The following is a 25,783-nucleotide window of genomic DNA, read 5'->3' as shown; positions in this document are numbered from 1 at the left end:
TATGTTTTCATACATTAAAATACATATTTTGTCTTCCAAAATTAGCCAAACTACATTATTGATATTTATATGTATTTTTATTTTAATTAATGATAATTTTGAAATGATACAAACAAGATGTGCTTTAACTGCAGACTTTCAGATTTAATTTGAGGGTAATTACATCCAAATCAGGTGAACGGTGTAGGAATCACAATGATTTCTATATGTGCCTCCCACTTTTTAAGGGGCCAAAAGTAATGGGACAAACTAAACAATCCTAAATCTAACTTTCACTTTTTAATACTTTGTTGCAATCCTTTGCATGCAATTACAGCCTGAAGTCTGGAACACATAGATATCACCAGACGCTGGGTTTCATCCCTGGTGATGCACTGCCAGGCCTCTACTGCATATGTCTTCAGTTCCTGCTTGTTCTTGGGGCATTTTCCCTTCAGTTTTGTCTTCATCAAGTGAAATGCATGCTCAATTGGATTCCGGTCAGTGGATTGACTTGGCCATTGCATAACATTCCACTTTTTAGCCTTAAAAAACTCTTTGGTTGCTTTTGCTGTATGCTTCGGGTCATTGTCCATCTGCACTGTGAAGCGCCATCCAATGAGTTCTGAAGCATTTGACTGAATATGAGCATAGAATATTGCCCGAAACACTTCAGAATTCATTCTGCTGCTTTTGTCAGCAGTCACATCATCAATAAATACAAGGGAACCAGTTCCATTGGCAGCCATACATGAGCAGTTCCTTTCCTACTCCATACTCTTCTCTTCCAATCACTCTGGTACAAGTTGATCTTTGTCTCATCTGTCTATAGGATGTTGTTCCAGGACTGTAATGGCTTTTTTAGATGTTGTTTGGCAAACTCTAATCTGGTCTTCCTGTTTTTGAGGCTCACCAGTGGTTTACATCTTGTGGTGAAGCCTCTATATTCACTCTTGTAAAGTCTTCTCTTGATTGTTGACTTTGACACATATACACCTACCTCCTGGAGAGTGTTCTTGATTTGGCCAATTGTTGTGAAGGGGTTTTTCTTCACCAGGGAAATAATTCTTCTGTCATCCACCACAGTTGTTTTCCGTGGTCTTCCGGGTTTTTTGGTGTTGCTGAGCTCTCCGGTGCGTTCTTTCTTTTTAAGAATGTTCCAAACAGTTGATTTGGCCACACCTAATGTTTTTGCAATCTCTCTGATGGGTTTGTATTGATTTTTCAGCCTAATGATGGCTTGCTTCACTGATCTCATATTGAGAGTCAACAGCAACTGATTCCAAATGCAAATGTCACACCTAGAATTAACTCCAGACCTTTTACCTGCTTAATTGATAATTAAATAACGAGGGAATAGCCCACACCTGTCCATGATATAGCTTTTGAGTTGTTAGTCCCATTACTTTTGGCCCCTTAAAAAGTGTGAGGCACATATAGAAACCGTTGTAATTCCTACACCGTTCAACTGATTTGGATGTAATTACCCTCAAATAAAATCTGAAAGTCTGCAGTTAAAGCACATCTTGTTTGTTTCATTTCAAAGCCATTGTGGTGGTGAATAGAGGCCAAAATATGAAAATTCTGTCAATGTCCCAATATTTATGCACCTGACTGTATATCTACTGTAAACAAATCTACCACAAATTAAAAGTAAAAGGGTAGGGGGATTTTGATTAAAATTAGAGACCGTTGGTAAGTATGACTGTATAATTCACATGATTGTTTCAGCACTAATATCTTTAGAACAAACTTATTATTGAACTTTGCAAACAACTCTAATGCTGGGTATACACTATACAATTATATCGGAGGACAGCCCAGAAAATTGTACAGTGTATGCGGCTGACCGATTTGAAAATATTGATCAGTCGGGCATGTTGGATTGTCAAACATGTCTGTCTGATGAGATATTTTGTAAGTTAAAAGTCAGCTGCATCGGGCAGTGTATGCCCAGCCGCGGCCGACCAATAGACATTTACCCTGTTCCTTCACAGGGAAGGAACGAGGGAAATGTCTCCTCCCAGGGAATGAGTGCAGACATCATAGCCTTAAACACTGTGAGTTATCTCACAGTGTATAGCCATGATATCTGATGGTTTACAGGCTGTCACATATAATGTCTGTCTGTCTAATAGGCATTTTATCTGGATGCAGTCAGGCAGCCAACAATCTAAATGCTGACTGCCGGCTTCCCGACTGTGTAATCCCGACAGGGGTCTAATGACAGGCATTGAAATCTCGAAGCCTGTCATTATACCTCTGCCGGGAACCCGACGCCCGGCAGACTGAATGAAGCCGGGCTCCAGGTTAGGGGCTGCCGGGGGGGACTTAGGGTTAGGCACCCCCCCCGGGGCAGTTAGGGTTAGGCTAGGGGAAGGGGGGGTTAGGCACCCCCAGGGGGAGGTTAGGCACCACCCCGGGAGTGTTAGGTTTAGGCTGTGGGGAAGGGGGCGTTAGGTTTAGGCACTTACAGAGGAGGGTAGGGTTAGGCACTAGGGGGGAGGTTAGGGTTAAGCACCCCTAAGAGAGGGTTAGGGAGGGGGAAAGGTTAGTGATAGTAGGGTACTCACCTCCGTTGGGATCTTCACTGTCTGCTATCCAGAGTCGGTATGACATCCACCGGGCTAACATCTGGCGGCATACCGATCACCATTTTATCTGACAGTGTATGCCCAGCATTAGAAATATATTTTATTTTCTACATCCAAATATTATTATTTGCTGCCCAACAATGGATCTAATTTGCAATAATTTGCTACAGTGTGTTGGTAAAATTTAACCAATTCATACATTCTGTTCTCAACTTGAACACCAGCAGGTCAATTAAATACAAATATGTTTTATTTACTATTTAAAAATGTGACCTACAGTTGTCAACATGTTAATATAATTTCCAGGGACACATTGCTACTAACTGAGTTATAATATCAACACACACATCACTGTCTTGTTAGACCTTGGTGAGATACAAGTCCCAAGAAGTCATGTTATCATGTTGCTAACATGTATTTTTAATTCCCTATTACTTAATTTGTAAATAGAGTAATCATTTACAACAACTCTTACTTGAGGCTTAGAGCATAGAAATACAATGTATATAGCGTGTATATATATATATATTTATTTATTATACAAGGTTATTTTATTAGCAAAATCTCAAGGTTGTAGATCATCCTAATCCCTCTATATATATATTATATATATATATATATATAGCCATCACTCCGGCACTCACAGGTTCCACAGGTATCTGAGCCGGGTGCCTTCCACAGTCAGCCTCAAGAAGCAGGGCAAACTGGATACATAGAACGCAAGGCGGCACTCCGTAATAAATGTGTTCACAACCAGAAGATCATTTTGCAACGTTTCAGCGCTTTATTCCGCGCTTTCGTCAAGCATACAAGTCAAACATATAATAGACACTTACCACACATAAATAGTAGTTAGACGCCATGCCTTGCGGAGACCTCACTTCCTGGAGCCGAAAACCGGAAGTCTCCGGACCCGGAAGTGACCTCACCACAGCACAACAGCAACAAACGGTTGCCATGGCTACAATAACACTAAACAAGATACACACACATAAAAACAATACAAACAATCATGTACAATATATAGAAGTGCTTATTTACAAGCAGGGCAAAACATCACCATAAATGCATAACTACACTGGTGCACAATTGCGTGCACATCAAAGTAAGTAACAACTAATCATTACAAGAACCTGGTCATAGAATATGCTGCACAAAATTGAATAATTAGCAGATCCCTCCTATTAATATCAGACCATCAAAAGATACACAAAAAAAATTAATAACAAATGCGTCACATAAGAACTAGATAAAATAAAGGAACAAAGAGTGGCCCCTATACACCTGAAATGGATACAAATAGTGACCTATTTAAACGAAACACTGAAGACCCAGTGTTTCATTTAACCCACGAGGGGAAAGGGAGTCTAAACGCATGATCCATTGTGACTCACACTGTAGCAACTTTCGTCCTCGATCACCACCTCTGATAAGAGGGGGGACGTGGTCGATAATTTTGTAGCGGAGTGCTGAAAGATTATGTCCTGTAATAACAAAATGTCGTGCCACTGGTTGATCACTAGTACCTACGGCAAGGGCAGCCCTAATAGCAGAACGGTGTTGGGCCATCCTTTCTTTCAAAGTACATTCCGTCTTGCCTACATAAATCTTCGAACAAGGGCATGTAATAACATAGACAATAAACTTGGTGGTACACGTTACATGATGTCTAATGGTAAATTTAATACCAGAATACGGGTGGAAAAAAAATGTCCCAGTTTGAAGAGAACGGCAAGTGATACAATTCGGACACCTAAAACACCCCACCTTCGGCGTACCCAAAAAAGACTTGATATTACTAGGCTTGCCCATCGATGAAACATCGTTCTTGACCAGATAATCTCTCAAATTTTTGCCTCTCTGATAACAAGACATCAATTTTTTATTATGTAGCATATTAAGATCCTTATCGGACGTTATAATAGGCCATAATAATTTTGCTTGTTTATTAATATCAGTGCTACGATGATTATATCGATTAATCCAAAGATGTCTATCAATGCTGCGGTCCTTGGTGGAATTTACATCGGTCAATAATTTATCGACAGGGATAGCCAAAGCTTTAGCTTTAGCCTGTTCTAAAACACTCTTCTGATACCCTCTCTGCAGAAACTTAGCATACATCATATCCACCTGTTGTAACGCTACAACCCTGTCAGGTGCAATCCTTAAAGCTCGCAAAAATTGAGAGTAAGGCAAGGCATTTTTCAAAGGGACAGGGTGTGCACTGCTTGCCAATAAGATGTTATTTCTATCAGTCGGTTTTGCAAACAGGGAAGGCACTAGACGACCATTACTTTTAGTTATAGTAACGTCAAGAAAATTTACACAAAGCATGTCAATAGAATACGTGAATTTAACAGGATCTATGCGCCTATTGTGTGAGTCAATCAAATCAGCAAACGACTGTTGCGAACCTCGCCAGACTATAAAAAGGTCATCGATGTATCGATAATACGCTACGATGTTATTGGCCACACTCGGATCAGAAAAAAATACATCAAATTCAACCGCAAACATAAAGGCATTCGCGTACGATGGGGCCACATTGGACCCCATCGCACAACCGGATACCTGCAAAAAAAATTGTCCATCGAACATGAAATAATTACGAGTTAATACCAATTCCAACAACTGTAGAAAAAGCTCTACAGGAGGTCCCTTATATAATGGATTATTGGTAATGAGCAATTTAGTAGCCTGTAATCCTTGGTCGTGAGGAATACAAGTATACAAATTGCAAACGTCGACTGAGCATAAAACACAGTCAAAAGACAAATCCGGTAATGATTTCAAGGACACCAACAAACTATTCGTGTCCTTCAAAAAGGTGGGCCTAGCCTGTACACATGGTTGCAACAGAGCATCTAGATATGTGGAGATGGTCTGATATAATGATCCTCGGGCCGCAATAATAGGACGTCCCGGTGGCTTCACCGGGTCCTTAGGTATTTTCGGAATTAAATAGAACAGAGGTCTGATGGGGAACCTAACCTCCAAGGCCTTCTTGATAGATGCTGAAATAAACCCTTGTGTGCAAGATACTGTCAATAAAGAATCTATTTCTTTTTTAAAATTACAGGTCGGATCTACTGACAACTTTCTATATGTATCTAAATCGCCAAGCTGTCTATATGCCTCTGCCTTGTAATCACATAGGTTAAGTACCACAATCGCCCCTCCCTTATCCGCCTGGCGGAACACCACATCGTCATACATGGATAACTGCTTAAGAGCCAATTGCTCATCTTTATTTAAATTCCTGAACTTGGGTTGAAAAGTATTCACATCATCACTAACAGCGTGGTCCAACAAACGTGAGAACGTCTTAATGGATGCATTAGAACTAATAGGGTCAAAGGATGACCGCTCCTGTAATTTCAAAAGTTGCACGGGAACATCAGATTCGATAATCGGACTGCAAGCAAAATGTTCCTTAATTTTGATGCTCCTATTCAGCTTATAGAGTTCCTTCTTCCACTGAATTTTGTCAAACGAAACTGTAGGTACAAACGACAAGCCCCTACTCAAAACAGAGAGCTCAATCTCAGAAAAGGACCTATCAGATAAATTGAAGATTAAGTCCTGCGGCCGCTTGGAGGCCTTCCAGTTAGTTGTTACTTACTTTGATGTGCACGCAATTGTGCACCAGTGTAGTTATGCATTTATGGTGATGTTTTGCCCTGCTTGTAAATAAGCACTTCTATATATTGTACATGATTGTTTGTATTGTTTTTATGTGTGTGTATCTTGTTTAGTGTTATTGTAGCCATGGCAACCGTTTGTTGCTGTTGTGCTGTGGTGAGGTCACTTCCGGGTCCGGAGACTTCCGGTTTTCGGCTCCAGGAAGTGAGGTCTCCGCAAGGCATGGCGTCTAACTACTATTTATATGTGGTAAGTGTCTATTATATGTTTGACTTGTATGCTTGACGAAAGCGCGGAATAAAGCGCTGAAACGTTGCAAAATGATCTTCTGGTTGTGAACACATTTATTACGGAGTGCCGCCTTGCGTTCTATATATATATATATATATATATATACACATATACGCAATAGCACTGCTACTATTGTTACTACTATTATTATTGCTAGTGTTATTATTATACAAGGTTACTTTATTAGCAAAATGTCAAGGTTACTGAACATCCTAATCTGCATATATATCATATCTTGCGTATTGAATAGTACATTACGTAGTAGCACTGTTACTGTTGCAGGACACGCAATGTAAGTTGTAATGGCCCAGAGCAAATTACAAACCACTCTCACTGTTCTCATATGATTTTAATTTAAAAGACTCTACAACAACAATTTCATTGTTACTCTAATCAAATATATATATTGTGTACTCTGTCAAAAAATTTCTTATATTGACAATCCTACTTTCAAGCACGGATGTGTATCAGGATTACAAAGTGTGTGTCAATTTACATTTTATGAATATGTTAGTTATGTATATTTAGATCATTTTATTTCCTAGTTTGTATGTAATTTAGGGACCTATTTAGGAACCTGCACTACAATGTGTGGCAGTTAAAGAAGAAACTTTCAGTTAAGGTAAACTGATAGACACACATCTACTAAAGCAAATACAATATTTAATTCCACCAACGATGGTGCATAAAAAGCAAATTTCTTGGGATGAGAGGGCTGTGGAATGAATTACAATGGATGGCGAGCTCAGGGAGGACAGAAACCTCCCATGGAGCAGAAGGTGCAGGAGAATTGAATTACAGAGGCTGGTTGCAATGACTAACAGGAAAGTAAAAGACTGATGAAGGATAAATCAGTGACAGGTCAGGGGTACAATTGCTGATGTTGAGAAATCACTACTGCATAAGGCTAATACAAACTTCAGTTGAATTTTTAAACTAATTATTCATCCTGGAGGTGCATGCGTGAAGATATCAGGAAGCAGCAGCAGAACACATAGATGTCTTTTAGTCACTAAAGGGGCGGCGTTACTTACACAAGCCAAAGATGTTGCTGGAGAAATCTCTGATTTCTACACGGTCAGCCTTTCAATACAATATAGAGAAGCGGTAATAACCTCTTTTTTGTTGAAAACATAGAAAGAAGGGGTATTTATTCTTGATCAGGGGTGCAGAGAGCCAAGCCGGGCACCAGCGCGGCCACGCCCCCTTACGTTTAAAAAAATTCATATATTTTTGCACCGCCGGATGGGGGCGCTGTGAGCCCCTCAGCCCAGCTCAAAGTCAGGGGAGCACGATCAGTGTGACCTCTCTCCCCCACAAGCAGTCACCTACTGCAGCCCAGCACACAGCATGTGCTGGGCTGCTGTGAAGGAACAGGAAAGGGGGTGGCGCCCCCACCGGGTCCCTCCAGCAAGCCTGATCCCGGGTAATGAGTACCCGCTCCTCCCCCTCTCGGCACCCCTGCTCTTGATACATTTGTGCCATCATTATCTAGAGATGCAGATAATTTTTGCTGGATTAAATGTGGCAAATCAACAAATATGAATATTTTTCTAAACGCATCTACGTAGTTACTAACCTCTTATTGATGACTGTTCGAACATCTCTGGTAGGCCTGTTATTTGCAGTCTGAATACTAAAATGGGGAGGGGGGAGAGAAATCACGATTTAATACATTATTCTGTGAATTTACTGACAGTAAATAAATGAAAGTATACTGTAACCTAAGGTCTTATTTTACTGTCCATTTAACAGCTCAAAAATGTTTTGTTTTTTATTAAATTGAAACAGTTATAGGAAAAATGTACACATGGCATATATTGAGCAAGAGAACATCCAAGTCTTTTGTTGGCTTCTCTTATTATGTTGTTAAATTATGAGAAATGGCTTGAAGAATACAAATTAACCATACTTTTGTTGTTGTTTTTTTAATTCATGTTCAGAATTAAATACAGTACACAATTTTTTAATATCTTTTTTTTTCTTTGCAGACAATGGAAACATAAAAATATAATCAAACATGGATTTACACAAATATTAAAATCTTAAAGTACAATCTAGAATGTGAAGTGTGTTTTATATAAGAAGAAGAGCTATTAATGATTTACAGTCTGCTATGGGTTACACAATTACCACTGTTCACAGCATAAAACACTTCCTTCCTCTTTCTTCTGCCATCATGTGACCATCGAGGGGCTTCCTGACTGACTGGTCCAGGAGAGAAACACCTTTTCTTGCAGTGACAGCCATATAAATCTGCCACTCATCTAAATTTTCCAAAGTATGTCTGGGTTTTACTAGTTATTTTGTATTTTCTATGTATTGTTTTATTACTAATTACTATCTGATGCTCAACACCTTACACTTAAATTACTGTAGTTCAGTATTGGATTGTGTATCTCACAAACCTAAGATGTATTATACTGTACTTAACTAAAACAAAACTGAGCTATACATACTGTATAGTAGAAAAACAATATTAAGGCTTTCTCAACACATTTTGTCAGGTATTTAAAACTGTATGGGATTTTGATTAATTTTTTTTAGCTTTTATGAACTCCAGTTTTGTCAGCATACCCCAAAAACATAGCCAAAAGAGATATGAAAACCTATATACTTTGCCATAGGTATACCCTGAGAAACAAACAAAAATGGTAGATCAATTGGGAAAATGTGATTCTATCTTCTTCCACATTTTTTCTGCTTTTTTAATGTGATAAAAAAACAATACAATTTCTGTTTATATACACAAATGTTATCATATTTCACATTTGGTTAAATAATAATGAAAGTAATTACATACTTTTTTTTTTACTGTACTATAGTCATATCAATATAATGTACATAAAAATAAGAAAAAACCCTAATAAACTGCGCTAGTACCATAAATAATTATTTATTAAACAATATGTTTGTTTGATTGATTATTAGTAAAAAAAAAAGTCTTCTTTAATACAACAAACATTTATTGCATACAATCCATTAGTTCACATATAAATACTAAAATGAATAATATCAAATAACTTGTATGATACACTGTAATTGATTGCTGTCTATAATATGTGCTCAGTGCAATGATGTAAATCATGATTTGAAGTAGCTTCTTTAGTACTCTATACAGTCATTAGTTAATATAGTCTGATTATGCTCACCGGCTGGTTGTATACTTGGAATGTCTCTAGAGTAGCTAAAACTTCTTATTCTTATATTTATACATATAAGTTTTTTTTTATTTTGCTTACCTAATATTTACAACACATACTGTGAAATTCCAGCCCCAGAATGTGTGGTTTAGCTAGAACAAAATACATACAGTAATTAATCAGATTTAACAGCAGCTTTTCAAGACAACATCAATTAAAAGCTAAAAGGAAAAGGATTATTTTTTAAAAAATACTTTAATTTTAGTCTAATTTTAACATTAAAAAGTTGTAATTTTTATGTGCAAAGTTCCTAAATTAATTTGCTTCCTTGTTGCTAATAAAGTAAGAGGCTCAAGATTTGCTAAGTTAGTTTGTATTTTACATCAAACATCATGAATATACACTGCCTAAGGTCAAACTGCATTGCGAATTTGATACCTTAGAAAATTACTGTACAAAATGTAAAATGAATCAAGCGGTGGTGCAAAACAAATCGCGGAGCTCTTTTGAGGGCAGAGAGCGGCCTGTCCAGGAAGATGGAGTCAGCGCCAAACGTCAACCTTACTCATTAGTGAGGTGAGCATGAAGCTTGATATCATAGCGACGCAAGCTACTCACCCTACCGATGATTGTTGGAATTCTACATCATGTTTATATAAGAAAAGCGGTGAGGCCATCTGTTATTTATTTAGAACATTATCACTCTGTTTATTGGACTTGTATATTACAGACGTTGTACATATACTACAAGCAGGACCATGGTTAATCCATAGCCACTACTGAACATGCAGATTGGAGGGTTAGATTAAAATGCTAAGAAGTGTATTTCTCCTCCACATTGTTTCTACCAAACAACCTTTTTATTGATTGTACCTTTGTTATATGTTCATGTATGTCTTTGTTTTATGTGTCTGTATACCGGTATTAGCTACCACTGATTATATATAATTTTTATTATATATTTGCACATTTGAATGTTTAAATAAACATCCTTTTATTACATCATTATTGCATTTTTGAAATATATAAGGTCTATGTATGAAGCTCCTAAGGCACGACAATTTATAGAGCTTGAAAGAAGCCAAATATTTTGTACTTGTATGCTCAACCATCACGCAAGACACTGCAAAAACTTTATGAACTCATAGGGGCCAATTCAATTAGTCCTTTGGAACTAGCACTTTGAAATGATCCTTTTGGAAGCTTCTGCACTTTTATAACGGGTGGGTACAGGATCCTGATGGTCAGGATACCAATGGTCAGAATACCGTCAGCGGTATCCTGACAGAAACCCGACAGATTTTTGTAAGTATTATAGCAATAACCCTACTCCTAACCCTAATCTACCCCTCCCACAGCCAAACCCTAACCATCCTGTCCCACAGCCAAACCCTAACCATCCTGTCCCACAGCCTAACCCTAACCCTCTAATTCCGCAGCCTAACCCTAACTCTCCCCTCCCACAGCCGAATCCTAACCCTCCTCCTAGTGTCTAACCCTCCCACTAAATCTAACCCTAAGTCTCCCCCTGACCCTGATACTAACCTCCGCAATCTGTCGGGATTCCGACATTCGGATGCCGCTGTCAGTCTTGTGACCGTCGGCATCCTGACTGTCGGGATACTGACTACATCCCTTTATAAAACATGTTATCAGTGCATGATAACCTCGCTCATTTCTGCTTACACCCCATAGCGCTGCAAGCAAAAATGAGTGAGTCTTCGCTCCAGTAATTAGCTGCATTGCATTCAGCTCAAGGACCCAAAGGAATCTTATGCTTAATTGAACCTGCCCCGTAATCTCCATCATTGGCTATTGCAATTTCCTTCTAACTGTTGTTCCTCTAACCAAACTTTCAACTTCACAATCTATTTTGAATGCAGAAGCTAAACTAATTTTCCTCACCAAACATTCCACTGCTGCGCCCTCTGACAGTTCATACATTAGTTGCCTGTACTTTGTACAATCCAATGCAGAGTAAATTTACTATTATAAAAAGGCACTAGCTGTTGCCCGCAGCTTCGCCCACGATATAATTTTTTTAATTGAGGTGTTCTAGTTGTATTGCTTTGCATAGGGGCCCTTTCGCAGGAGTAACCCACGTGGCCAGCAGCACTATACAGACTGGCGGCAGTAGTGCCTTCACCCACCACTCACAGCAATGTCACTGTGTGCCCTTTGCACAGACTGGTATGTAGTCTATCTTATTCAAGTGAACGCGGGCCTAAAGCACCTCTCTACCCACCGTTTACCGGCAGCGTGCATGGTGCCACACATATCTCTTGCATTGATGATCTATCAATATTTGCTTTCATTCCTAATTACAGGACTTTACTTGAGCTGCACAAAATTTGCGGAATTCTCTCATTCATACAGCAAAAGATTCTCCTAGCTTCCAAAGCTTTAAGCATTCCTGCACCAAAATCTTAATTTCTATAGGCCATTATACCCCATTACTACCTCTCTACACAGTTTACTCAAAAAATTTACATTTACTGTATTTTAGCTCTCATTCTATATTAAACAATCTAGTGTCCCTGTGAACCAACATTGATGTGTTGCTGAATTATATTTATTCACTAAGCACTTTTAACATTTGCAATATTGCTAGACCAATGTGTAATCTTTGCCAATTAATCCCGTCTATTAAAAAACATGATGATAATAATACTAATAACAATACTTACCCAGTTAGCAATCATGCTTTGAACTTTTGATTCATCATTAAATTTACTAGTAACAGTAAAGGAAATCCTGTAAAATGTTCCGCCTGTGCAAAAAATATAATAATGTCAACACTCCAAATTTATTAAAGGCTTTCATTCATAATTATATATATATATACAGTAAAATGATTTATTTGGTATTGTTCTACCACTATTTGATTTTACAGAAATCATCTGTAAAATAGGATTGTTAGTAAAATTAATTTAGCTAAATGAATCTGTTACATAACTGTAAAAGTGTATACAGCAAAAGGGAGTTGTCATCAGTGTCATCACTCCTCCATCTTGTTTTTTATTAATAGTATTCTTTTCTTTTTGAAAATTCAGCACTTCATATAAAGGGGTCTACTTACTATCCTTGGATGAAGATAAAGTGAACGGAGATAAGGTACCAGCCATTCAGCTCCTAACTGCCATGTCACAGGCTGTGTTTTAAAAATGACAGTAAGGAGTTGGTTGGCTGGTACTTTATCTCCATCTACTTTGTCTTCATACAAGGCTTAGTAAATAGACCCCCTAGCTACAAAACACTAAAATACTGTATGTTAAGCAGGTCCATAATCATTGTTCTTTGATATCCTACTTAATTATAAGTGTATTTTGGGATATATAACAATTTTAATCTAATGGGTAAGCATCATTCTCTAATGCAGCAAGGACAGTTTATTCTGGAGATATTTCTAACTCTTATTGGTTAGATATGGTTTTCTCACTAAGCAAATTACTTGCGTGTCATGAACAATAGGAATTTTAAATTCTGACACTCACAAGAATATCCAGTTTGAGGAATACTCAATAGTAGGCTACTGATAGAAAGCGTAAGCGGCCGCTCGTTCGTTCTGAGCGATGTTCGCTCATCTGCGCATGCGTACGGATTGTAATACGCATGTGCAAACCAGTCAGTGCGGCCGAAAATCGTTTGTTCGCTATATTGCTAATGCCTGTTATTTTGAGTGACAGAAGGAGGCGTATGTGGGTGGTAACAGGGGAAGGTGCTTGAAAACGGGGAGTGGAATTAGAATGCAGGCGTGCTTAAAGGTCAAAACGGGCGTTTTAAGGGAGTGCATAATTAATACAGCAGCGTCATTGACCACGTCACTTTGTTTTTTTTTACTCAGAACTGCTCGCAAAATAGCGGTTTAAAAAACCAACCACAAGAATAGCGAGCGGTTCATACGCTGTTCGATGTACTCGATTAATCTATTAAATAGCGGACATGACGTATGGTGCGAGTGGCAAGGGGGCGTATTTTTCAAAATTACAACCGCAAGTTTTGCTCGCTCGTTCAGACTTAGAGGCATCAACAGACCGCAATGAGCGAACAGTTCATTTGAATAGCCACCCCTTGTTTTTGAACGAACGACCGCAAATAGCGAGCGGCTCTGAATGAGGGCCAATATTCCTAGTTAAACAGAGTCTATGTAACTAAGCAAAAAATATTACTTCATGCACTGTAATTTGAGTGTTTTTTTAGCAAATCAGTGTGATGTCCATATTTACAATTCATAAAAACATGGAGATGGCTCTCTCAATATCCTGTAATGCACTGTTTTTTCTGTAGCTCAAAATGTACCAACACACAGATTTTTTGTGACAAAATATATTTATAAACATGGAGCTGACAAAAAAAAATGTTTGATAATGTGCCTCCATTAATTATTGGTTCCTAGATAACAGACAGTTTGTATTACCATGTTCAGCACACAAAATGGTTGCCTCTGTTATGTGAATGTGACAGTCTTATCAAGCAAACTCTGAAATCTGCTCCGACTTGTGATCTATGTCACATCCACTATTTTCTTGGTTTACAGGTGCACTCGTTTGGAAGAAGACTATACAAAATATCTGTTTTCAAACAGTGCACAATATATTTCTGAAGTAATATCTCCATACTTCCCAACTGTCCCGGTTTCTGAGGGACAGTCCCTATTGAGGGGTCAGTCAACAATTTTTCCTGACTCGCAGGAAGTTGAGAGGTGCGACAGTGCCCCAGACACTAGATGCAGGTGTGGGTGTCTTTGGTGCCCTAGGCTATTTAAAGATTAGTTGAATGGTTTTGACAGAGGCTTAGCACTTTGGAAAGCATGGTTTTCCCCAAGGACATTGTTTCACCCTCTGTGGCGTTATCAAGCCCCCTAACATGCCTTAGCCATTCCCCTTTCAGAGCCATGTCCCGATTTATATATTCTAATGGTGGGAGGTATGCATATCTACTTATCATTTCAAGTGAAATTTCAAACTACAGTATACTTTTGTTTCCTACTAAATCTATTACTACATACACTTTTAAAAACACCTGTAAACTATGTTATACCATAAAATACAAAATTTTGTATATCAATTTCTGTGCTGTTAGTCTACTATATACACTACTATATACACTAGGGGGTGTTAATTAAATCAAACTATGAGCAGAATTAGTAGAAAACATCAATGTTTATAGTACTCTGAGGAAACTGCAAAGAGTGTACGAGTATAGAAATGTAGTATTATTACCTTTACTTTTATTTACTGTTCAGTTGCATCTATAGAATATTTGCTATTAAAAACAGTTAATAAAGTTGTTTACATGCATTTACTCACTTTCATACTTTTTATGGGTTTTATGATTTGTGTATCATGAGTTCTGGGGTCCCCACTTATTTTATGTGCACTGGTCTTTCTATTTCCAGGTCTATTCTTTAGTGCACATGTCATTTATGCAGCAGCAACATGTTCCCATCTTTGCTAGTAGTAATAATTTTTTTTCTGAACAAAAAATGTCTAATTTTTAGCTGTAATTATGATGAATTATGTTCTTCAGCATATAACCTTAAAGATTCAAATGACATTCAGTCACGCTCGTTTACATGTAAAGTGGAGACAGCTAAGAAACTGACTCCAGACGGGTATGTGACTGCATCAATCATTTCTTTCACTGTGCAGTGAGTTTTTTGCTTGTTTTTATAACTACATCACAGGTATTTGTAAACAAAAATCATTCTTTATACTTCTAGACAACCACTGTTCATTTCAAATGTGTAAAGTCCAGATATGTATACAAAAATTATAATTCTAGTAATAAATGAACGCATGTTTAATATAGATTTTTTTTTATTTGAAAAAATAGGTGGCCCAAATAAAATGCTAATGTTTACAACAGAAAAGTTCCTGTGCATAGCAGATTTCATTAAAATGGATATTACAGGTTAAAATCTTTAATAAGTGGGACTATTCTTGGGGCTTAGGGACAGGTGGCAACTACTGTACAGATGCAGCATGTTTCTCTAAGTTGAGTAGCGTAATTGAAAGCAAGTCACATGCCGTGTTATAATGAATTCATGTTTATTCTATCTTAGTATAGAAATACACCTGTAATTATAATTTCTTATCACCCCTATTCACGGCAAAAAGAAATGAAGGGCCTGATTCAGCATGGATCGCTATTCAGCTTATACGCACACAATGTACTTACTAATATCAGTGGTGATATGTAAATGTTTGCATTCGCATTGCGATCGTAGCCTGACATAAGGACGCCCACTGTATACATATTCTAGGTCAACACAACGAAACAATCGGTAACATCGAGTAACATCGGCCCCATACGCACAGTTAAGGCAGGTCAGACCTCACTCAGGAATTGTTTACTTCTGCGTGCGCTATGAGTCCTCAGGCGGCATTTGATATCGCAGTGACTAATTTCTGCATGCCCATGAAACTGTGTTGAGACACACTGGCACGCCTGCGTTCGCTCGACTACCCCCAAATGGCACTTCCTGTCAATCACTCTATTATGGGTCTGCGTATCCTCTGCGATCACAGTCCCGATCGAAGCATCTGGCTTGGCCGATTGTGTGTGTATGAGCAACTGCGTTCCTTGCTGAATCAGGCCCTAAGTTTTGCTCAAATGCACTAATATACACATGCAGGGACAGGGGCTCTGAATGGAACCCATTCCTGCGATGTGTAAGAAGTTAAAATGATCACTAAAGCGGTTATATCTGCCGTGGTCCCTCTATGGTACATTTGGGGGATCCTTAATATTTGTGGGTGCACCCAAAAAGATTATTTTCGGGGGATATACCGCAAAAATTGTTAGTAAATATGCCCCCTAGTGTGGTGAGAGCATAATATTTAGGTAGTCATTGGTTAATGCTGTTAATCTAAAAGAAAACAAAGCTTCATCCATATACTCTTGAATAAACCATACAGCATAATGTAATTAAGAAATATCAAATGAGTGATATATGAAGAAATGTGGTGCCCAGTATTTGCAGTCTCCTTAGAGTATATTAGAGTATATTAGAAATATATTACTTTAGTGGGGGATTTATCAGAGTATTATTGTTTATTTTATTTTTTGATTCCTTTGAACAATAGCAGTTACAGATTAAATCCCAATAACCCACCCATTTGTGTTTTTGTCTAACACTAAAATTGAAAAAAAAATATGGAAAAAATAAAACAAAATTAAAATAAGTATGTCTGGAATTATCTATTGATAATCACCCAAACAATGTACTATCAAATCAACCAGAATTTACTGATATTTTCTAGACTGTAAATAAATGTGTATGTTGTTTTTTTCTACACTGAATTGCTCACTTAGATAAATTCCCCTTTGAAAACTCCAACAGAACTGAAGTGATGAGGTTTGAAACATTACAATTATTTTCTCTATACTATTGAAAACATCTAAGTCATCTACAAGAAGCAAATTTATCACTATATGAAATTACATCTGGATAATGATCAATTGTGAACTAAAATGAGTCTAGAAAATGGGGGAATCTAGTCTATGAACACATATTTACATACTGCTGTTAACCTTCTCTCCACACAAACAGGCCACATCAGTGGTAGAGGTACAAAGACATTGTAGGAACGGATCAATCTGTCCATAGTTAACATACGGTTGACCAGTTTTATTAAAATAATTTTCTTGAGAATGTTCTCTTCCTAGAGCATCTTTTGTTACTGTCACTTCAGCGTAAGAAGATTCTAAAGTGGTAGAGCCAAAACTTGAAGAAAAATACTTCTTATCCATAACCCCTGCTGACATTTCAGTCTGCAAAATGTTCCCTTCCACGCTTGTAGACCCTACAGGTGGTATGTTGACAAATGTTGTAACTACCCAGTAATGCCACACTGTGTTAATCAGCTGGCTAGTGCTTAGGAGAGACATTCTGGCAACAGCGTCATCACTTTGTGTTTTCAAATCTGCAGGAGATAAATTTGTTGATGGATTGTGTCCTGCATATATTATCTGGGTTTGAGAGATGAGCGACAATTGATTATGTGTCAGTGGTGGCGTTGCAGCATGTCTGCTGTGCCCTATTTCTAATGAATCTGTTTTACTAAAAAAAAGAGTTTGCTTTAACGAGTCATCAAAGGCACTGCTTGCTGTCAATACACTTATTTCTTTCCCTAAGTATGACAGTTCTGTATTATGAAAAGAGCCTTGATCCTCTGTAAATTCTGGTTCAGTATTGGCTTGCTGTAGTTCTTCAGGATTTTCCAATACTTGCAGTGTACATGGCAATAGTTTGTGCTTGCTTATTTTAGCAGATGATACGTGGCTAGTAATTGTTGGCTGTAAAAAGAGTTCTTCTACTGAATTGCCCAGTACACTAGTTTTATCCATACGTCTTCCTTCACTTATGGTCAACAGGGTAGAAAGTTTTGATTGTGTCATGCTTTCTAAGATTCTCATAGCCAAAGAGTTTTTTTTTGTTGTATTTGATACAAAACTCTCATTACCTGTTAACTGGACATTAAGCTTTAATGAAGGTACAGAATTTACAAAAGCACTCTTTGATGGGGCAATGCTAAATTCTGTGTTCATGTAGGAGTGTCCTTCATCGCCAGCTTTGTCTTCAGCTGCTGGACCCTTAGAAACAAGAACAAGTTTTTCTACTTCCAAAAAGTTATCCATACCTGAAAAGTCTACTGGATCATCATCAGCATCCTCCTCATTGACCCCTGTGGTTGGCAATGGGCTAAAAACTATTTCAATAGCGGAACTGTCAAATGGAAGCTCATCAGTTGGTGTAAAATTAGGCCCATACATAAATAACTCTAAGTTCTCACTTGGTGTTTCATAGTTTAGTGTCATTTCTTTCCACTGAAGATCCAACACATCATAACTTGAGGTTAATGAATTGTAATGATCTTTCCACCTTGAATTAGGAATATCATAACTTGTTGTCAATGAGTCAGGCATGCTTATACTTTTTACATTGGTGGATATTACAACCAATGCTTCATTGTGAAATCCTTCTTGATCAATGTCTCCTAAATATTTTGTTGAGAAAAGCTTTTCTGTTAAACTTTGTAGATGATATAAAGGCGCTTGCATATTGTTAACACTGACATGTTGCATGTTTGCTCTATGAGCCAGTAAACTTCCAAGTAACTGTTTAGACTGTGTAGGTTGTATTTTATTACTTGTGCTAAAATCTTTATACCAAGTGGTACAGCTAGAATAAATATTACAGGAGACACTATCTGTAACTAATTTATTTTGTGTATATGCTGAATGTATTTGTTTATTTCTTAACAGAAAGGATGCTACATAAGATGACTGCGTACTATATTCATTACCAGAGTAGGCTGTTTTAGTATTTTTTATACTATGTATGCCATGCATTGATGGTGTCAAAGAATCAACAAGTCTCTCGTGTCCTTTATTTGTACTTGCTTTTATTGACTTGAAGTAGTCTTCTGTTTGCATTGCCAAAGTACTAATCATATATTTTTCATTCAGTAAGGAGGGTAGCTCCTTTGTCATGTGCCCACTTTGGTCAGATATATCATAACTGCGGGATTCATTTATTGCATTAGGCGTGTGATTTCTATTTGTACGGTCATGAAATAAAAATTCGGATGTAATCTTATTGTGCTCATTAAGATGCTTTACAATTATTTTCCCATTAGACGATGGTGTAATCTTGTTATGAAAGTGCAAAATCCATTGTGGCCACCATGTTCTATTGTTAATGCTGCTGCCAAATTGTGTACTATTGAAGGATGTGTTAGTTGTTTCCAAAGTCCACTCCTCTTCTATTCCAGAACCTTCTGTCTCCATTTTTGAAATGTCATTCTCTCTAGTTGAGACAGAAGACCATATGCTTGAACCATTAATGTCATTACTCGAGAACCCTTTGTGTGTGGAATTTTCTTCATTGGTGGCTTCTGTAAATTTATCTTCTGTTGCAACTAATGTAGTTATCCTATGGTTTGTTGATGAAGTCAAAGAAGACTGGGTCATCATGTACCAGAAGTTCATTGGGATTTTGGTTGTGATACTTTTCTCAGAAGATGCTGGTCTTTGTTTCACGGGCCACACAATTGGAGTGGAAATTATTCCTATGCTTCGTATACCTTTTATTCTTGAATCTTGCATTTGCAGCTGCCAAGTTTCCCATGAATATGTGACTGGGTTTCTCTTCATTCTGATGGGAAATGTAGCAGGAACTTTGAGTTCCTGCAGATCTGCATGTATTATGTCATATAGTAAATGAATCAAGAAAAAAAGCTGTTATTTGTAATTAAAACAAGTTATTTAGCATTTTGAGACTTTTATCATCTGATGACACATTTTAATTACACAACCCTTGAATGTCAGAACCCTGGATACCACCAATGTAACCAAAGTTTCAATTTAATGTATTCCTCCTTTTGACAGACATCATTATCAAATAGGATGGCTACATACTGGTTTATACCTGTCCAAGACGTCAAAGTGGCCACTGTTCTGCTAATAAGGGCTTTGACAGAACATAAAAAATTTTTTTTTATATATTTCTACTTTAGAAATAAAACAATTGTACATTGTTTAACAAAAGTTTGTATAACATTAATATATTGATATAATATGTTACTTAAAAACGGTTTACTGGAAAAATATTAAAAAATGTAGTATACTTTGATACAAACATGACATTTACTTTATGTCTTGTAAGAGAATAAGGATAAGAATAACCATATTAATGCTAGAGTTTTCACCAAGCACAATGATCTAGTTATAAGTGTCTACATACTTTACTAAAATATACTTATTTTCAAGGAGCCATATTTAATGGTCTAGTTTCCATATACAAAAAATATTTATATGGTAGGGATGATAAACTGATGTGAGATACATATGTAAAGAATTAGTTTCTTTCTCATATGTTCTTTAGTTTATCCAATGTCATGACAAATACACAAAAGCAATCTAGATGGATGTTATGCTAAGTTAACTATAATAAGAAGTAAACAGAAACACGTTGATAATAAAGAGAGATGAAACGTAAGATGCCTTAGTATGTTATATAGCTTAATCAAATTTACTCTAAATAGCCTTACGTAACAATTAAAGAAATATGGATTAGACAATACTGTTTTGACAATTTTAGAAAATTCAATCTGATTTATTTAGTCAGTACTATTTATTAGTCTGTAATGCATGTCATTCATATTTAACTCAACCTATTTCAAAATTGAGTGTGGACAAATTAACATGCTTAACTAAAAGTAATACAGGAGTTTAATGTAATTAATTCATTGATGTCTATCAGCAAACAAAATGTTTGAATTGATTTGCAAGATTTACAAAAGTGCATTTTAATGATTGTTAAACTATATAAATTAAATTAAAATGTATCATACTTTAAAAGCACATATTGTAACATGGGTGTCTTACCAGGTGCTGTGTTATCGACGCTGTTAGTAGTCATGTTAGTAGTTATCATAGTAGATGGTGGAGTAGTTATAGGTGCTGGGGAAAACACAACAAAAGGTAAGCTTCAATGGCAACATTTTGGATCCAATGAAGAGTTAAAGCATTGGACATGATTTATAAAAGGCACATTAAGCTGAAAAGGATATTAGGTAATCAAGCATACTGTACAGTTCAGTAATTAAATAAAATAGAAAGCAGATTGAACTGTTTTACTATGTTTACTGCACATGTTGATCCATCGCAGAAAACACAGCAACAAATGTACTGATGCAGTTTTAAATGGTTGCCTGTTTGCGGAGCATATATTGCGAATCGTAATTCGCATATTTTCACAAATGCTGAAGCACTCGCAGGTATAGGCGATATACACGTTTCAATCACATCCTAACTTACAAAGTTGATTGTAAGCGAAAATACACTGTTTTTCAGGCACATCATTGTCACTTAACATAGAGGAGATTCAAGTGCATATCGATGATGATAACTAGAAACAAATCAGACGTACGTATAGGAGCTACTGCATTGCAAGGTGTGTGCAACCCGAGTAAATGTACACATTTTCCTAGCACGTAATTATGGAACAACATGCACCATATTTATTTCCGACTCTGCATCAAACCCAAAATCCATAAGTTACCTTTATTACTTTTATTTGGAAGTCTGTATTGGTTTTGCTTTTTTTGTTTTGTTTACTAACTAGTGAGCTTGTAAAAAAATTCAATAAAATAACAAATTTCAGCCATGTACAGGACAGGGTTTGCTCATACTGATTTTTGGGGCAGTTCACAAATACAGAACTTTTTAATTATACCAGCAGCTATTAAACTGGTATTTTAAATTAGGTGACCTAGAATTCAATCAATATTTTTTAAACTGCATTTGTAAAGAAAATGTCTCTGGCATTCTGTAAAAAAAACTTCAAAGAGCAGTGTAATTACTTATTATTACTTATTATTTATTAAAGTCATAGAGAAAAATGTCTAAGCTATGAGTTCGGTATGTTTTGTTGACATTCATAATCTAAACACCATAATGTCGACAGGTATAAAATATTAATCAGAATACTGTTGACATGTTGAGCATGTCGACAACTACAATGTTATCATGAAAAAATGTGCTACACTGACAAAAAGTCAACATGTTCACAATTTCGACATTCAAAATGTCAACAGATACTGTACAAAATGTTAACATCCATGTTTTCTAAGTAAAAACCACACAAACATATCATCCTCTACTGATATATGTTACAGGAGTAGTAAAGATCATTTCTGAAAGTGCACAATTTCGGGCCTGCAGTACAAATTATGTTCTGTGGTGTCAAGTGCACTAATAGACTCAATTTTGCATGAAGGTTGCAAGATTGCATGTAAAAATTACAGCATTGACAGGGAGCAGCATTAAGAATGTACTCATTGAAGCACACAGAGGGGGTTTCTGAGTACCCAGAAACCCCTCCTGATGAACCGATTTTTTTTTTCTTAGACAGCTCCTCAGACAGAGAGCTCTGATCAGCAGAGCTCTCTGCATACAGAAATGAGAGAGAGGGAGTTGCTGCTTTAAACCGAGCTGCAGAAGCTCTGCCTCAACCCTACATTACCCTGTAGCTGCCAGTCTCCTCCTCTCCTCAGCACCAGGTATGTGTATATGTATGTATATGTGTGTGCGCATGAATGTACATATGTGTACTATGTATATGGGGTGTGTGCGTGCGTGCGTGCGTGCGTGCGTGCGTGCGTGCGTGCGTGTTGACATGGTCATTGACATGGAGAATTACTCAATGTAATTAACACATCATTAAATTCTGTTAATGTTCATATGAAAGTTTATAGCTTGTAGGCTCTGGATTTGCAGCTGAGACCTTCAGAAAAATTGAAGCTAGAGCAGTGAGCAGCTTCTTCTTACTTTCCTATCTCAGTCGATTATACCTGCCTCTATTCTGGGACTAATAGCTTTCTAATAATGTAACTGAAATACAAGAAGATTATCTGGTATTAATAAAGTAAGGGGTTGATGTATCTAGCAGTGAGTGGAAAAATGGACTACTGGAGAAGTGGACCAGTGGAGAAGTTGCCCACAGCAACCAATCAGCTTTGAGCTGGTATTTATCAAGTACATTCTATAAAATGATAGGTAGAAGCTGACTGGCTGCTATGGGCGACTTTTTCATTAGTCCACTTCTCCACTCTTTTCACTGCTTGATACATCAACCCCAGTTGGGGAATCAAAATTATTGATCTCACTATGGGGGAGATGGGTCAAACCTTTGTGAGAGATAAAATTAAGAAGTTGCCCATAGCAACCAATCAGCTTAGATCATTTCATAAACTGTGCTAGATAAATGACAGAAGCGGATTGGTTGTTTTGGGCAACTTCTTTATTTTATCTCTGTAAAAGGTTTGATACAACTTCCCTTATGTATTTGGGTGATTTTTTTCCATCACCCCAGTTTGTTAGTGGACACGGAAAATGAATGCAATACCGAGCACTGGAACCCCCATCTCTCCCCTACTGTGTCAGGTAAGAGGAGGCACTATGGACTTTTAATGTGGCACTGAATGCTATGGCTAAAATGCATAGGACATCAGGCTGTTAAGGCGGTAAATGGTCTTAACTGGTCTTAAAGTCCCTCAGGGACTTTCTGATCACATACAGTAAGGAGCATTTCTGAAAGCACAAAATTAAGTGCCTGATGTTTGTAGGATTAAGGAGATTGATTATGTAATTATTGATGCTATAGGGAATATTGTATGTGAATTGGGCAAACTTTTTAAAACAGTCCTGTTAAATATTTGCCTCAGTCCGTGAAATTTCATACATTTTCCTAGTGGTATTTGGCCTCAAAAAGGTATTAGTAATGCTTCCACTAAAATCTATTTCACTAGTGTATATACTAGTACTATCACTGGTTTGAGATATTGCTTCACTGTTATTACTCACTCACCTCCTATAATGACCATCAACAGTATTCATTTCAAACATTACATCAAGTTTCAGTGTGTTTGTCAATGGATGAGCCATGACTTCCCTTTATGGTCATCTGATTAGCCAGAAAGTACCCTTAAGGTTTCAGGCAGAGGGATAGCTTTGGATGTGTCACTTTGGGTGCAGGCACACAAGTAAAAAAGACAGCTGGTGGCCTCCTTGAATCATCTGGCAGAGCGCATTGCACAACATGCACCCAGCTAGATACACCAGTGGGCTTAGTCCTACCCCAATACCACCAAACAGCAGAATAAATGGACTGTCATGAGCCCAGCTTGTGAGATTCAAATTTACAAACTCAGTGCAGAATACCATGGTGCAGAATGGCAAATTGAAAGGCAGAACATCCACATCTGTGACAATGGCAGAGAAAAAAGCCAAGAACCTAGATTACCTCAACATTTTGCAGCTACTTCAAATGTTCTATGTGACATAATTATTTATTTACTTAGTTATTACCATATATTTACATGGCGTCACCATATTACACAGCTCCGTACAGAGAATATTAAATTATCCATATAACCAGATAAATACACACACTCTTGGGTACATTTTTTAAAAGCCATTTAACCTAGCAGTAGGCATTTTTTTGGACTGTGGGTGGAAACCTATGCATATAAGGGGAGACCATACAAACTCCACACATCCAGGGCTCTGGGCAGAACTGAATATATAGCACCAATGCTGTGAGGATGATTGATGAAGCCATTTGTTATGTGGTTTTAGGTATTAAACTGTATGATCAGAAAATGCTTGGTGGTTGCATACAACCTTAATGAACCAACGAGGAGAAGGAGGGATATGACGCTGAAGGTACAGAAACAGCAGATGGTGATAAACCAAAAGAAAAACAAAATGTGGAGCAGGGAGAGAAAGGGGCTGCAGGTGAGGCTGAATTAGGGAGTAGGGCTGGAGGGACTACTAACAAGGATCCTGCTTTTCTTTTATGTACTGTTGTGGTTTGATGTAGATTTCCCTATAAATTTAGTATGGTTTTCTGTGTGGGTTTTTTCCTATATTTCTGTATATATATATAGTTATATATATTTATAACATAGATTGACATGTAATAATATCACCCTCCCTCACAGGCCAAACTTTGAAAATTTTTGTAAAAAAAAATTGGTTGCGCACCAATTGATACTCCACCTCCACTGTAGCTCCACCCACATTGCCCACAGCTCTGCCCACCATTGCTCCCCCCTAAGGGTTCCCAAACTTATTTTACAAAAATAACAGTGCTTATACTCATATTTCATAGGAAGAACCACAATATACTGTATGTATATTGCAGTACAACAAAACAAAAAAGTGTAAAATTATTTAAAGACACTAAATTATTGAATATTGTAATAAACATAAAATACGTAATAATTTTCTCTTACAAATCCAGGAAATGCAACATGTATAACACTAAAAGCTTTTATTATGTTTATATTTTCTCAACCCAGAGCAAAAATAATAAACAACATTATAATATAAATTCTTACCAGGTACTGGTCTATATGTGGTTATGTTAGTAGTGATCAAAGCAGGTGGTAAAGTAGAAGTTACAGTAGCTGGTGAAAAAATAAAATATAAACACACAAAAAATGAAAGAATGGATGGTAATGCAGTTTAAATATGTAGTAAAATAGTAAACTTACATTCAAGACTTCATAGAAATATTATTCATTTATTAAAAAATGAATGAATTAATTAATTAATTGG

The 25,783-nt window shown here is 37.1% G+C and overlaps 2 protein-coding genes across 2 annotated transcripts in view; both read right to left on the bottom strand.

Moving 5' to 3' along the window:
- Window positions 1–25,783, bottom strand: part of ADGRG6 (adhesion G protein-coupled receptor G6) — a 193,380-nt gene that overhangs the window by 57,788 nt on the left and 109,809 nt on the right. The window contains exons 7-11 of the mRNA XM_088474375.1: window positions 25,564–25,632; window positions 21,047–21,121; window positions 12,340–12,422; window positions 9,752–9,804; window positions 8,089–8,145 (exon numbers count right to left, since the gene is read on the bottom strand). Coding sequence (XP_088330501.1) covers window positions 8,089–8,145; window positions 9,752–9,804; window positions 12,340–12,422; window positions 21,047–21,121; window positions 25,564–25,632 — 337 coding nt within the window. The remainder of the gene's footprint in view (window positions 1–8,088; window positions 8,146–9,751; window positions 9,805–12,339; window positions 12,423–21,046; window positions 21,122–25,563; window positions 25,633–25,783) is intronic.
- LOC148521904 (uncharacterized) lies at window positions 3,885–5,132 on the bottom strand. Its single transcript, XM_088474376.1, has one exon. The coding sequence runs from the start codon at window positions 5,130–5,132 to the stop codon at window positions 3,885–3,887; it is 1,248 nt and encodes a 415-aa protein (XP_088330502.1).

This window comes from Taudactylus pleione, unplaced genomic scaffold, assembly GCF_031769625.1.
Source record: "Taudactylus pleione unplaced genomic scaffold, aTauple2 ptg000154l, whole genome shotgun sequence".
Classification (NCBI taxonomy): Eukaryota; Metazoa; Chordata; class Amphibia; order Anura; family Myobatrachidae; genus Taudactylus; species Taudactylus pleione.
The sequence above is the reverse complement of the archived record's forward strand: the minus strand, read 5'-3'. Positions and strand labels throughout refer to the sequence as shown.